General features: G+C 40.0%; 1 protein-coding gene across 2 annotated transcripts in view; it reads right to left on the bottom strand.

Annotated features, from left to right (window-relative positions):
• The window catches only part of LOC142391804 (interleukin-1 receptor accessory protein-like 1), a 259,529-nt gene that overhangs the window by 144,658 nt on the left and 100,200 nt on the right, over nt 1-14,671 (bottom strand). For both annotated transcript variants that reach the window (XM_075477883.1, XM_075477884.1), the window contains exon 4: nt 1,203-1,389. In XM_075477883.1, coding sequence (XP_075333998.1) covers nt 1,203-1,389 — 187 coding nt within the window. The remainder of the gene's footprint in view (nt 1-1,202; nt 1,390-14,671) is intronic.

Raw genomic sequence — 14,671 nt, 5'->3', positions numbered from 1 at the left:
TTCTCAAGAGAAAACTTTGTTTTAAAGTGTTTGAGCTGCAGCTGAAACTTCTGCCCTCTGTCTGATTATGCAACGGCTCCCTTCCCCTGCAGTTTTAACACAATGCTGCGTGTTTGTTAGCTTAACATCAATTTCAACAACATGTCATGACAAACCAACTCTGGAAAGACAGGAGTTTTGTGTGATGACGCAGCTTTTCCTCAGACAAACGGCAGTGGCGATATGGAAATGTGCTCACATGCCAGTCATGTGTAATCAGTGTAAACAGGTGGAAAAGTGATAGTTTGAGCAGCCGTGGCTCTTTCTGTCACTGGCATATCTGATTGAAGTTTGGGAATTCACATCTAAACTGTTTGGTTAAAATAAATGCATTTTTATGTGCTTGCCTGATTCATTGGTGCGGTTAATTTGGTCTGTCTATCTTTTAGTATTTTGAGTAACTAATTACATACAGCTGTAATTTTTTTTAAAATAAAATTTGACTTGGTGATTAGCAACGTCCTTCTGTGGCGTGACAAGCATTTTCTTATTAATGCTTTTATAGACTTCCTGTTTCCGTGTCAATTCCACACCGACTCCTCTGCTGACCAGCCAAGAGCTGGGAGTAATAACCCCTTACATTGACAAGTAGTGTGTGCACAACATACAGTACACAACAGCCTCAAGTATAATATTACTTGATTATCCTTTTTTCATTTCCTTACACCATAATAACGTGAAGGCGATAAGTGATAGTACATACAGACTTTCAGAATTTACTGAGGCCTTTTTAGATTTTGGGTCACCTGAGGCGAAAGGAACTGGGACGATTTGGGTTGGCCTCCAAGAATTCAAACAGCCCACTGAAAGTGAGGGCCAATAACTGGAGGGTGTGGAGCCCACAGTCATTATCTGTTATTTTAAATCTGATTTCTGTGGAGGAGCAAAGCCATGTGGCTATCTAATCCAGCACTCAAACATTGAATGAATTTGTCCCGGAGCTGCATAATGCAGCTCTGTCAAAGTGGCCTGTAGGACACAAAGCTTCTGTCTAGGTCAGTTACACTCAGAGTCACAAACTGTCATTCTGGGGAAGATTGGTGATTGTTTACAGCAAACACTTTGCTTTTAGTTTCATACCATGGAGATTAGACAGCCTTCAAATATAACCACATCTGTATATGACTAATATTTAATATATATTTTTAAAAAAGCTGTCTTACCTTGTACCACACAATTTCCGGCTCCCCCCCTGGCTGTATATAATCCTCAATGCCTGGGCAGGTGATGTTTTTGCTTTTGCTTAGTTCTGCTTTCTCAAAGAACCTCATTTTGGAGTTGTAGCAGAGGTCTGTGTCATTCTCTGCCACAATGAGAGACATGGACACCTTCATGCAGTAGGTGGAATTCCTGCAAAGAAATTGTTGGAAAATGGGTCAGAGAAATGAACCATTTTGTACAATACTGAAGTCTTTCCAGGTGCTGCAAAGAAAAGAGACCAGAGCTTCTTTGCTCTGTTTTAGCAAAAGCCTTGCAAGGTTCCTCAGATTCAGTGTTGTCAATCATTAAATGCAGTGGAGTCATAAAGACAAACCTTTTTCTTTTCTTTTTTTTAAGTGCAATCAATCTTTTTTTTCTTAATGTATATAGTTTCTGAAACAAAACAAATACTTTTTTTTCAGTAGACTTTTTCAGTGCACTTTCAGTGCAAATAAAATTCATATTCATTAAGGCAATTCTTGAACTGTATTCTCATCCTTTGGGGTATGACTACCTAATGAACCTAGCTCTCTAAAGTATTCATATATAACCAGTGTCCATGTATAAATTGAGTATACTTGTGCACATATCAAAAGGTGGGAGACATTGGTGGCAATATGGAGCGACGGCTCTGAATGTCAACAGCTCTTGACGATTGATTGAGCTTTTTGTTCTCATGTGTTAGGCTGATACAGTACCAGCAACAGGAGCAGAAAATTACTTGCTCCAATTCATGTACTGTAAGTGCTCAGGTCATATACATAAAAATCTGAATTTATAATAGAGAGGGCGTAAAATGCTAGATTACTTGTAATGTTTGGAGGCTACATGCTTGCCTGGGTGCAGAGATACTGGTGAGTGCTCATCCGTGGTGGAATAAATATTTCATTTTACTGCTTGGCATTGTGGTATACATCACAGATGACTAAAGTGCAGTGAATATCACTCAAAATTGTATTACCGACCATTAACTGCATAATTTTGAAGTTAAAAAGTAGGGTTTTGCTCTTTGTTAACACTAACAATTCCAATATACTGCATAATAAATACAGGCCCTACTGTAGAAACTTAATCAGTTGGATTCAAATCTTATTTGTGTAAGAGTTCAGATGTTTTTATGGACTCAAATAGTCTGCCATCAAAAACCTCCCTCCCTCTACATGGAGGAAAACAGTGTTTAGTTTTTATTTTCCTCTTTTTTGTAGCTCTTGCTAGAAGGTATTATATTGCTAAGCTTTCCACTTAAAAAAAAAATACTCCAAAGGTAAAATCAAGTCAGGCAATTTACTCTGCAAGGTCATAGTTTGATATTAGTTTCTCCCTTAAAAACTGATGCTTTTAAAAAACTTTTATCAATTAGTTATCACTGATCAATTAGTTTAGAGCTTAATGAAAAGTATTGTTTTCTTTTCTTAGACATATTAAGTTATACCATTTCTTTCAAACTGTCTGAGCTGCCACAGAAAATCCTGAGCCTATTCTGAAATATTACCATCTATTTTTCAAAGCTAGATATAGAATGAGCTATAGCTCATTTCGTACCTGCTAGATACTGCTGCAACTGTTTCCACTGGTCATTAATCCTTCTATGTCCTTTTCCATCTTGATAAACTGTCGGATTTTTCAAATCCGCTGTCAATGCTTTTCCATGTTGAGCACGATGAAGACGTGCAGAAAGACACAACCCTTATATATACAACTGAGGAAGGTCTGATGTTCAGAGGTCAGTTTATAACCAAGTTTATAAAATCTGAACAAATAGAAATCACAGGTGTACTTAGTTTTGATTCAACAATCTCAGGTTTTCCAACGTGAGTGTCAGTAATAACAGGTTCGCTGTACTGAGCTTCTGCTATGGGGCCTGTAATTTTTACTGAAGTCTTTCTGTATCGTTTCTAACTTTTACTAAGGAGGTAGAACTTAAGACTCTTGACATTTAACTGATATTGTGAAAGGGTGAATCAATTCCTGCTGCACACTGTACTGTTCATCTGCTGTCTGTGATGTCTTTGTTTCAGGAACACTTTTTTAAACATTACACCAGTCCAGACAGAGCATCCTGATCACATGATCAGAAATCGGGGCCGATCACGGGGTTTCTGACTCGATCGGAATCGGACGTTTCATCCCGATCAGGGATCGGATATATAGCCAATCTATATATATATATTTATTCTAATTATTCATTTAACTATAATATTTCAAAACAAAGGGGAAAAAATAACAGCTTAGTATTTACTGTTATGTGGTGTTACCGTCAGACCGTCTCAACCATAGACATAATAAACGTAGACGCCTCATAGACTTACGCTGCCTATTGGAGCTGACGTATCTTGGATGGGTCTCCAATGCCTCCACATTGCATTTATTTCGACTGAGGAAGGTGTATATCCCCAACTACAATAATCAGAACTCCCCGAATTTTTATGTCTATGGTCTCAACTGCACACAGAAACAACACATGCGGCATGACGTCACTTTGCTGCGTGCCGTAAAGCGAAACAGAAGACGGCAGTAGCTTGAAGCTGGGGGCGCGAATGTCTGCGGTGTGGAGGTATTTTAAAGTGGATGACAAAAATGTTGCGATTGTAAACTTGGGATTTCAAGAGGTGGCAAGGACATGGCTAACATCCTTAATGAGAACAGGAACAGGCTGAAACCTGACAAGGTAGAGATGTTGGTTTTCATCAAGAAAAACGTACATTTCCTTCTGTGAAGCCAGAGGAGGAGAAGAAGAATTAGGAGTGCAGTTCCGAAAAGCACATTAGTGGCCTTACTTTATAACACTGTGGTACTTTTATTTGCTTATATTACTTATATTTCAAGTTGAGCTGCTGCTCATTTTTTATATTAGACATTGTTGCACTAAACTACAATGTGAAGAATTTGTTTATTACTTGATTACTTTTGTTGTACATGCTACCTCACAGAAGTGCTCTGTTTATAAGTGTTAAATGATCAAATAAGTGAAGAAAATAAAAAATTCAGGGACATCCTGGATCTGTTTCTTTGCCGTTCTTCATTTTTTTTTAATGTACTGTAGAAGTATCGGATCATGGAGAAATCAAATGACTCGGAGGCAAAAAAAACCTGATTGGGACATCCCTAATCCATCCATCCATTTTCTATACCGCTTAATCCAATTCAGGGTCGCAGGAGGGGCTGGAGCCCATCCCAGCTGCCATTGGGCCAGAGGCAGGGTACACCCTTGACAAATCAGAATGTGGGAATCAATGAACATATTGATCCAATGTGAATGTTGCACTATTTGAAGAAGTAGAACAGAGTTAAGTCTTCTAGATAATCAATGAATTCAATTGCAGCACCTTTTCTCTGCCCAATCTGGCTAATAAGACTGTAACAGTTGACAAGTACTCCAGCCTGACTGCAGCAAATCCCTCCTGGTTTAAAAACCGAACAAATTGGCAGTGTTTAGGAAAATCTCACTGCTAATTTTCTAACTAAAGCTGGTTACACAAATTAAGCTGAACCAACAAACAATTGCAAACATGTTAAATCCTTTCATAATTGCAAAGTATTAGCTGCGTTGTGGATTAGTATAACATACACTGGTCTTCACTACAGTATCAGCTTAACAATCCCTCGACCTTTGAACCGGCCAGCTCCGCCCACTCCTCTTACTTTTAGTGTGCCGTTTTCATGAAGCCCCGATGCAAATGCGACATGATGTGGAGATTATCCCTGACAACCCCTACCAGATGGACACCTGTGCAAATTAGATCCCACGGGCGTGCTCTCGTCTCTGTTAAATATTCTGGGCAGCACTGATAAACTCGCCGGCTGGTGGAGAGAGAAAAAATTGTGTCATCTGCTCTGCATGAGTGATCGATGGCGTAAGGCAACACTTTGTCCGACAGTCACTTTCCAACATTTCACATCCATCACTATGTCTTTTGAGGCTTAAGAGCCAGGTGATCTCTTAACTATTCTCTCAGCATGTATACAGTAATATTCCTGAAGAATAAACAAGAAAACCCTTCTGCTGCAGCACATGTCTGAGTATTTGTGAAACTCTGCGTACCGCAGTTACAGTGATAACAAGCCAGATGACACCACGGCATTAATGGGTGAGTGTGTCAGTCCGATGTGTCAAAGTGAAGCAGATATGCAGTGTCGTGGCAATGATAGATGCCATCCTCCACACGTCAGCCCAGAGAGGTGTCAGGCTGACAGCTATAGCATACAGCTGGAGGGCAGGAAGGGAATTTGAGATGCAATATGCAGCAAATGCAGTGAAATTATCTGCAATGGTCAGCAAGGAGTTAAGCAGTCTGCTTAAAAAAGATTTTGAGTGACATATTGTGAAAGATTCCACAGTGTCCCCTTACTGGAATGCACTCATGGGACTTTGCATGAATTAAATTGAAAAAACTATTCTGGATCTCTTCTAATTATCTGCATTAACAAATATAGTTCTACTTTTATTGACTGACAACAAATGTGCCAGATGACCAAAGTCAATGAGACCTACGCTTTAAGTCATATCTTTTCCATCTGATATTAAATAAGAAGCTGCAGAATTGATTTGAAAGTCTCCTGAGAATCCAGGGCACCTGTGGGGAAATTAATGAACTAACTCTATGAATCTCTTAATTAAACTCACTCCTCCCTAATAGAAATGGGATGATGAAATAATTGCTAATTAATTACTACAGCTCACTTTCAAGCAAATGTTTTTGGAGCGGTATCTTGGTGTGAAGCAGATGTTACAGGGGCAGAGGGCGAAAGGTTCCCCGATGACAATGACATTAATGGGAAGAGAAAAGAACTCATCACAGATATTAATCTTTTAGGGATTTAACATAGAATGCTGGCCTGTGCTGTACAACAGCATCTTGTCAGGTATTTAAATAGAGAAAGGTTTACCTGTATGTCACAATTTATGCTGCAATAATACGCTACATTTTTCAAACCAACACTAATAAGATGGAGCAACTAGGGGTGGGCAAAAAAAAAAATCGATTCATGTACATATCGCGATTTTTTTACGGGATGATTTAAAAAATTTTTAAAAAAAATCGATTGTTCTCCCTGAATCGATTTTTTTTTTTTACCCTTGTCCTGTCCAGCATTATGGCAGCAGAATTGTAATCTGAACACCGTTTATGCTAAACACATTTGCTATGCCAAGCTTTATCGATAATATTACATCATATCCGTGTCCAGATAAACTTCATCAATTCATCACATTGTGTGGACATTTCAATTTTGTAACTGTAAACTTAAAAAAATTCCTCTTTTTGTCTCAGTTGAAATATATGTCAGCTGCTGGACTGACTGACACAGACTGATGTGCATTGTTTATGGGAACGACATTCATTCTAGAAGTGTATGATTAAACTTGTTCGTTTTTTTAAGGAGGAAGAAAATTGCAATTACTGATTATATCGAATCGCAATACTTGGAGAATCGCAATTATCAAGAATCGTGAAACAAATCGAATCGGCACCTTAGAATCCCACCTATCGTCCCACCCCTAGGACCGACAGCTGTCCATTTTTGAAAGGATTGTAATTTTTGGGGGATCCAGAGGAACATTAAATCCAGCATCCTGGACCATGGATGGTGGCAAGCTCTATTCGGCGCTGAAGAAATAAAAAAGTTGAAGAAAGTTTTTAGTCCTTACAAATGCAGTATATTATCACAACCAATATCCAAACAAAGCTGGTCTCGTTAATATATTTTTCAGTATTTTTCTGTCCCAATGTCAAAAGTGGCCAATTAACTCGCGGCCACTCCAAGAACATATCTAAATGCACCACAAGCACAACGCAGTTGAAGGAGCTCCCAGCTACCTTTCATGGACCAACGGGGAGAGAAATCTTGCTCTGGTCAGTGTATAAATCACCAAGTTGGCTGAAGACTGAAGAAGTCTGTCTCCTCTTTTTAGGTAACATCATCATAAGTTTGGGAATTTGTTATTCACTGTATGGAAAAAAAAACAACTTTGTGGCATGACAAAGTGCAAGAGTGTAAGATGTGAGTCATGCACTCAATGCAGACTTGAGAACCCTTCATCTATTGTTTATTTACAATCAATGTGCATTTGCCAGCACACGTCAGCAATGACAGAGGAACTGATAAGCTTAGAAATGTCTAATTTTCACTGAGGAGTAGGAGAGGAGGTGGAAAAACTTTCAGTTTGGATTATTTGTGTACATGTTGTCAGTGTGCTTTTTTTGTGCAGTCTGTGTTAACAGGTAATATGCCAACTGTAAAGATGTCAGAAGTAAGCTAGCAAGATACATACCCTCTTGCTTGCTTTTATTTGCATGCAAGCCCAGCCTTTCCATGATCTAAAAAGTCACCAGAAACAAGAACCCCAGCTGTTTCTGCCATTTTCCTGAAGGATTGTTTCTTCTCATCTCTGTAATGTTAGATAGTGCATTTGGCCCTTGAAAAAGATTTAAAAAAAAGAATGCATAAATAAATTCACTAAAACTGACAACGGCTCAAGTCATGAAGACAGGTATGCTCTTCAGTTTGGGCATTTAATATCACCCTCTAGTGCATTTCCATCATACCATATCTTCCCGTGTTCGGTTACTGTGGCGGTAATTACATCAAAATGACCATCTTCTTGGAATACCAACACAGTTCAACTCCCACGTCAGGATGTAGAGTAGATATAAAAAGAGCTAAAATGTTTCCTGTGACAGTATATGATTCAAAGTTAATGGTACTTTCTACAATTACAATTGAAAGATGCATCAAAATTTTCAGACAGGCAGAAAGAAATGGCTTAGACTAACAGATTTTTCAATTCATACTATTCAAAGGAGTCCTCAAACGACTTTGTTGTTAGAAAACTGACAATGATACCAGACTAAAACTGGACTCACATATAACAGATCAGAACACTGACATACGCACGACATCTACAATGACGCATTGTCAAATGTGTCAGCCCCCTGCGGCCTGGTACCACCATCCCTGCCAACACCAAGCCAAGATTAATCCAGACCAAGATGGAGCCAGCCCACTTACCCTAAATCAGTATTTTATGGTCTCTGCATTATTTATGGCAAGAGCGAAGGTCATAGTGAGCAGTGGGAAGAGTGGGGCTCCTACCTGTGGCGCCCACTCATAACTCAACTGTCAACTCTACTACCAAGCCTAGGATGATAAAGCACTCTGGCTCTCCAAATCCAACTGCAAGCCAACTTGCTCCTACTTAGCTCCTGTCTCAGAGTGTGGCACTTGTCTGCCATGTTGGAACAACAGAGTCTGTCCTCAATTAAAAACAAAACCACCTTTTCTAACTCCCTCTTTCTCTACAGTTTGTCCCCATGCCCCTGCCTCCACCAGCTTAACAGCCCTTTTATTTACCTGTCTTGTAGTACACACTTTAACAGGGAACAGCACATACCGGTGTGGATAGTTTAGCTTTGTTGCTGTGTGAGAAACCCATCCCAGCACCTGTCTGCCTACTTGTATCCATACATGGAAGCATAAAAAGACAGGAAAACGACAGAGAAGCCGTTCCTTTACATTATGCAATATTTGACCATGAAAAACCAAAGAAATAACAGCCTCAAATGAATCAATCTTAAATTTTAACACCTGTGTGACTGCTTAGTGAATTCAATTCATGGATAAAGGAAATAGAGTTATTTGTTGCAGATTTGTGGTGCAAATAGTATTAGTCAAGCTGCAGAGTGAAACACTGAAAAGCTCAAGCTATCATCCTCCAAAATGGTGACACTCAGCTCTTCCATTTTGAGCACTCAGTTTCAAATGTAGTTTATCAATCAGACGATTTATCGTGAGTAACTTTTATTCACAGAGACGTCGGGAACCTGTTGCACATCGAATTTACCATAACAACACCGGGCTCTAATGTGGACTTGCTGGGCCTCCCATCAGTGAGAGCCAACAGAGACTCTAAAGGCAGCGGGAAAAGCAAAGATGGGGGACTCATCATTTATATCAACAGTGTAACAACAGTGTAACCAAAGACGTGTTTCGGTGAAGCCTTATATTGCCGGGATATAGAGCAACTGGTTGTTAGCCATTCTAACAACCATACTATTGTTAGTATAGTATCTGCCCATACTATTTACGGAGAGAGTTCAGTCACGTGATCACCGTCTTCGTTTACATCCCTCTGTAAGCCGATGCAGCCACGGCCTGTGAGAAAATACACTGTTTCACAGCAAGGCTGCAGACATAACAAATGGAGGCGCATATCGCCACTTCAGGTGACTTTAAACATGTCGCCCCGGACTCTACTCTGGCTGCATTCCACCAGTTTGTGAATGGTCCAACAATATACAACTGGACCATAGATTCACTGTATGAGGGAAACATACAGGGTCACTCCCCTCCCCACAAGGGAAGTCTGACCACATTCAAGTTTACCTGCAGCCATAATACACCCCCCTGATACAAAGACAGCCTGTCACAAATCACTCTTTTAGGAGGTGGTCTCCCCAAGTGGAGGATGCCCTAAGAGATGCCCTAATGTACTGCAGAATACGTATGGAGAGGACAGAGGCGTACTGACACACTGCCTGATGAACTTTCTGTGTGGAAAGTTCACACAGAAAGCCCCCCCCGCCCCCTGCTAAAACTGCACGCGGTTTCTCCAATAATAAACCATGGGTAACACGCAGAGTGAAAGCAGTCCTAAACAAGAAAAAGGCAGTCCTCAAAAACAGGGACAAGTAGGCAATAAAGTTAGCATAGCGTGAACTGAAGCTGTGCCTGAGGCAGGCAAAGAATAATTACAGGAGGAAATTGGAGCAGAAACTGCTAGAGAAGAACACGAGGGAGGTCTGAGACAATGTGTAAACCATCATTGGACACAAAGTAAAGAGCAGCAGCATGGAAGGCAGGACAATGGAGAGTGCATGTGAGCTCAACACCTTCAACTGGTTTGACCAGTCCCCGCTCCTCTTCCCCCCTCCACCCTCTCAAATAGCTCCCTCTATTCCTTCACAGTGATCTCAGCTTCCACCACCACCTGCCATCACTTCAGACTCTTCTCCTCCTCCCTGCTCCCATACATCCTCCACCTGACACTCAGGTGCAGCATGCTCTAGACCCATTGCAGTTCGTGGACGGAGGTTGGTGTAGAGGATGTTGTCCTCCACCCTTACTCGCCCCTTGATAAGAGAATAGCCACAGTGAGGATTCCATTTCTGGAAGTGCCTTCACTGGCATCCAGCCCTTCCTGCTTCAGGACAAAGTGGCTAGGATGCAAGTGACCCATGCCCGATGTCTTGGATTTCCAGCTAACCTCACAGACAGGCCACAGTATGTCAGGCTGAAGGACATCACATCTGACACTATGGTCAGCAGTACAGGAGCACCTATACACGTCGGACTTCACCAACAACTCGGAGTCGAGTCACATTCAGAAGTCCACTGTGGGGAATATCAGGGATGACCAGAAGGGGGAGTAACAGAGTCTGGTGAGTGACTTTACCATCTGTTGCCACAGAAACCACCTGCAGTTCAACACTTCAAAAACCAAAGAGCAGGTCATAGACCTTTTAAAGTCTAGAACATGCCCCTGACCTGTTCAGATTGAGGGGGTTGAAGTTGAGACTGTTGGTAATTACAAGAACCTCGGGCTGGTGCTGGATGACAAGTTGGACTAGAACAGCAACACTGACCACCTATACATGAAAGATCAAAGCAGACTGTATTTTCTTAGGAGGATGTAATAATCTTACATCTGAAAGAAACTCCTGGGGATGATGTTCTATCAGTCAGTGATCGCCAGCGTCCTGTTCTATGCTGTGGTGTGCTGGGGGAGCAGCACATCACATTCTTCCAGGCTGGAGAAGCTGATGAGGTGAGCCAGCTCTGTGGTCGGCATGAAGCTGGACTCTGCTGACAAAGAGGATGGTGAACAAACTGCTGGCTACTCCAACAGAGCTTATTCAGTGACAGGCTGCTACTCCTGAAGAGCACAAGGAACAGATTTAAAGATTCCTTTGTCTCCCGAGCCATCAAACTATACAACTTCACACTCAGAGGGAGGAGGTGGAGGGAAACCGAAGAACAGCCATGCCATACCCACAATATTCAAACACTGTCTGTTCTGAACAGTATCTATGACGAATTTTAATTATTCATCCAAGGGAATCTAAACATAATGCTGCTACTTATTAGAACTGCTAACAGACACCATCATCTATTTAAAAATAATTCATTCATGGACACCAACTATATGTGCACCTGCTACTTTTATATTCTTTATGCAAATTTAATATAAAAACAACATAACTGTACAGTCTCATTATTTATTACCCATTTATAAAATCTCACCTAAGGACTCCAATACAACCTTTGCCACGTTTTAGAACTGCTACTACTTTGTGTATATTGTACATATTTCAGTTAACTCTTGAAGTGCTAGTTTTTATTACCTTTTAATTGGAACTACTGTATGATGTGTGAGGTTTCTTACTTTTGGTGGGGCACAACAACTACTGGAACTTCAATTTCCCAGAAGGAAATTCTCCAAGGGATCAATAAAGTCTATGTATTTATCTAGAACTCCATGACTAACCACACAACGTCCACACAGTACACCTACAAAACTCCTCCATGAAATATGCGCAATGCAGAAAATATCAAGTGCAAATGGAATCATCTCATCCCAAAACCAACAATCACCTCAGCACTTATTACCCAACATGTCTGGTAAGTCCTCCAAGCTATCCCTTAAGCTGTAGGACTCAAACTGATGATAGTACTTCTTTTATGTACATGCATTACACTTCCTGGTCGATGCCTTCAGGGAGCTCATTTTCCATTCCGAGACACTCACAGCTCATCCTAATTCTCGCAACCTGATTTCATAACAAGCATAAACAATTGGTCTCCATTGTATTATTTTCCATCTCTGTTATGACCTTATTCATTGGTCCTAGGGCCCTCTGGGTGTACAGTAATGCATGAGCAGCATATCAAACAAGCTAACCACCTCATACAAGTAAAGCTGGACTCTTACACAGAGAATGTGGGTTGTACTGGTGAAAAATAAAAAAATGTAAATAAGTCCGTCAGGTTGAGGGGTCTGTGGTGTTTTGCTTCTGAATGCCATTAAAGATTTGGGCAAACTAAGCAGTTTTGTTTGGGAGCTGTAAGCAAGAAATATTCCCTGAAACTGAGGAAAAAAAAAAAAAAAAAAAAGGATTTGATGGCTTTCCAAAGCGTGTGTATTACAAATGTAACAAGAATTACTCATCAGCTAAAACAAGCCATTACATTGTTCTTTCTTAAACAGTTACACACTTATAAAACTCAGCTCAGCTCTTTTAAAGGTCACCCCCCCCTCAAAAAAAATCTGACACCTTCATTCATACAAATCACACAAGTCATGTATAAATTAATATATACATAATAAATGACTTTTTGGTTTCACAAAAGATAATCTATCAACTCGCCATCAACAACTAGAGTAGCTTAACCTCACTGCACACAGTTCCAGCCCTTAGAGCTCACAACTCCTCTCAAAATAGCTGATTCCTCAATATAGGTGTAACAGCAACAAGCTATATTAAGCCACAAGACCTACTAAGATAACTCTGATGCTATTGGTGGAGTTATTCTCTACACACTAAAAAAAATAAGATTTGGAGAGCTCGTATACAAAGATTAATCTAAAACTTATAAATGTGGGAAAAAAAGAACTGACAAAACAGAAAAGAACAATTTAATGTATATTCATTGTTTCATATTTGTTCATTTATTTATGTACCCATTTTAAATAAATGTATTGTATTAAAAAAAAACTTTTATAATAGTATATTGTGTTTATTTATTCATCATCATTTAATTTGTTCCGATTCCCTTTATTTTTGTCTTTACTTTCCTGTAGAATTTGCTGTAAGCCAATCTGGTTTAATTTATTTGCTTCCTTTTTATGAAATACACCTGCTGTATAAAAGGACACTACTTCATCTATCACTGACTGTATTATTATTGTGTAGTCAGAGCAACGTTGCCAAATCTGCAATATTTCCTCTAAAAAGTTTTGTGCTGACTCTTCTATGCTGATATCCATATTTGTGCAACACAATAAGCTTTCAATTATTCTTCAACTAATTGAGTCTTTATTTGTACGACACCCAATATTCCATACATCCCAGGTCACTTAATACATCTGATTAATTGTAAGTCAGCCAAAAAGTCAGAATGTCTCAAAGGTGAGACCAGTTGGAGAAGTTAATGTTATAAGTGATGCATTTCCAACTGCGAGAGCAGGCACTGTGGAACTGTTTTTTATTTTTTAACTGAGGTATGTCTCTCTATGCTACAATAGATGGTGATATGCCCCTTTTACGCTTGTTAGCACATAGCATTTTGAAGTTGGTCTATTACGACTGTTGAGCTGCTGGAAAATTGGTACAATGTCTACCTGTCAGGCTAATAGACACACACACACAACCCATATAAATCCACCTTATACTACCAGGTAAGAAGCATGCAGGTATTTGTTTTCTTGTTCTTATTGGTCCTTTTATTGATAATGAATTACAGATTTACCAAATAATACCCCATGCAAAATATCAGTGTAGCACATCTAGTAACATGTCAGGTAATAAAAGACTGAGAAAAAGCTATTTGTGCCCTTTTTTCACTCAATGTGGTCCAAACAAATGAACACATTTGCTTTTAGGACACGGAAAATCAAAAGCTGGTTCCATAGTGATAACATTGTTAAATGTTTCACACCACATGGAACAGGCAACATTTCAAGAGGTTCTTTCATTTTATGAAATGCTAATAAAATTTCCTGTCCCAAGCCAGCGCTACCTCCCTATCATTCTTGCGCCCTTAGGATTCAGTCGAGCTATATGGGTTCTCTACACCATGGTTTGACTGACAGCTGTGGTATTGCAGATGTCTCGCTTGGAGCTCCGCTGTTCACAATTCAGTTGGGAGGGAGGAGAGGAGGGACACTGACAGTTGTGCCAAAGTGATTGTGCTTGGGGAATGGTATTTCTGACATTTGTCTGGAAGATAAAAAACACCATCAGATATGAGCAAGAGAAGGTCAGTGTCTCCGCTATCAGATAGCAACGGTTTGGCATCTTGTTTGACGGCATCCTCTGCTCAGCGTGGAGCAAGAAAACCAGGAGGCCGAACATATCAGAAGGCAATGCTGAGGATTTGAGTAACTAAAGACTTTTAGTATGTAATGTAACCATTGTAAACATGGGCATTGCTCTGATGAAAAAAACCCTGACTGTTTTACTGCATGTGAATTTAGAGTTAAAGATTGATCCTAAGAGCAAAATATGTTGTTGCTGGATTCTCCTCAGATCTGATGCAGATGTAACAAATTATTTGAGTCATCAGGTCACCCACAACAAAGTCTTCATTCAACCTTTTTACCTTTTCCTCCATGGAGTCATTTTGACCTCAGCTTAATCGAATGAAATTGAGTATG

This window comes from Odontesthes bonariensis, chromosome 11, assembly GCF_027942865.1.
Source record: "Odontesthes bonariensis isolate fOdoBon6 chromosome 11, fOdoBon6.hap1, whole genome shotgun sequence".
Classification (NCBI taxonomy): Eukaryota; Metazoa; Chordata; class Actinopteri; order Atheriniformes; family Atherinopsidae; genus Odontesthes; species Odontesthes bonariensis.
The sequence above is the reverse complement of the archived record's forward strand: the minus strand, read 5'-3'. Positions and strand labels throughout refer to the sequence as shown.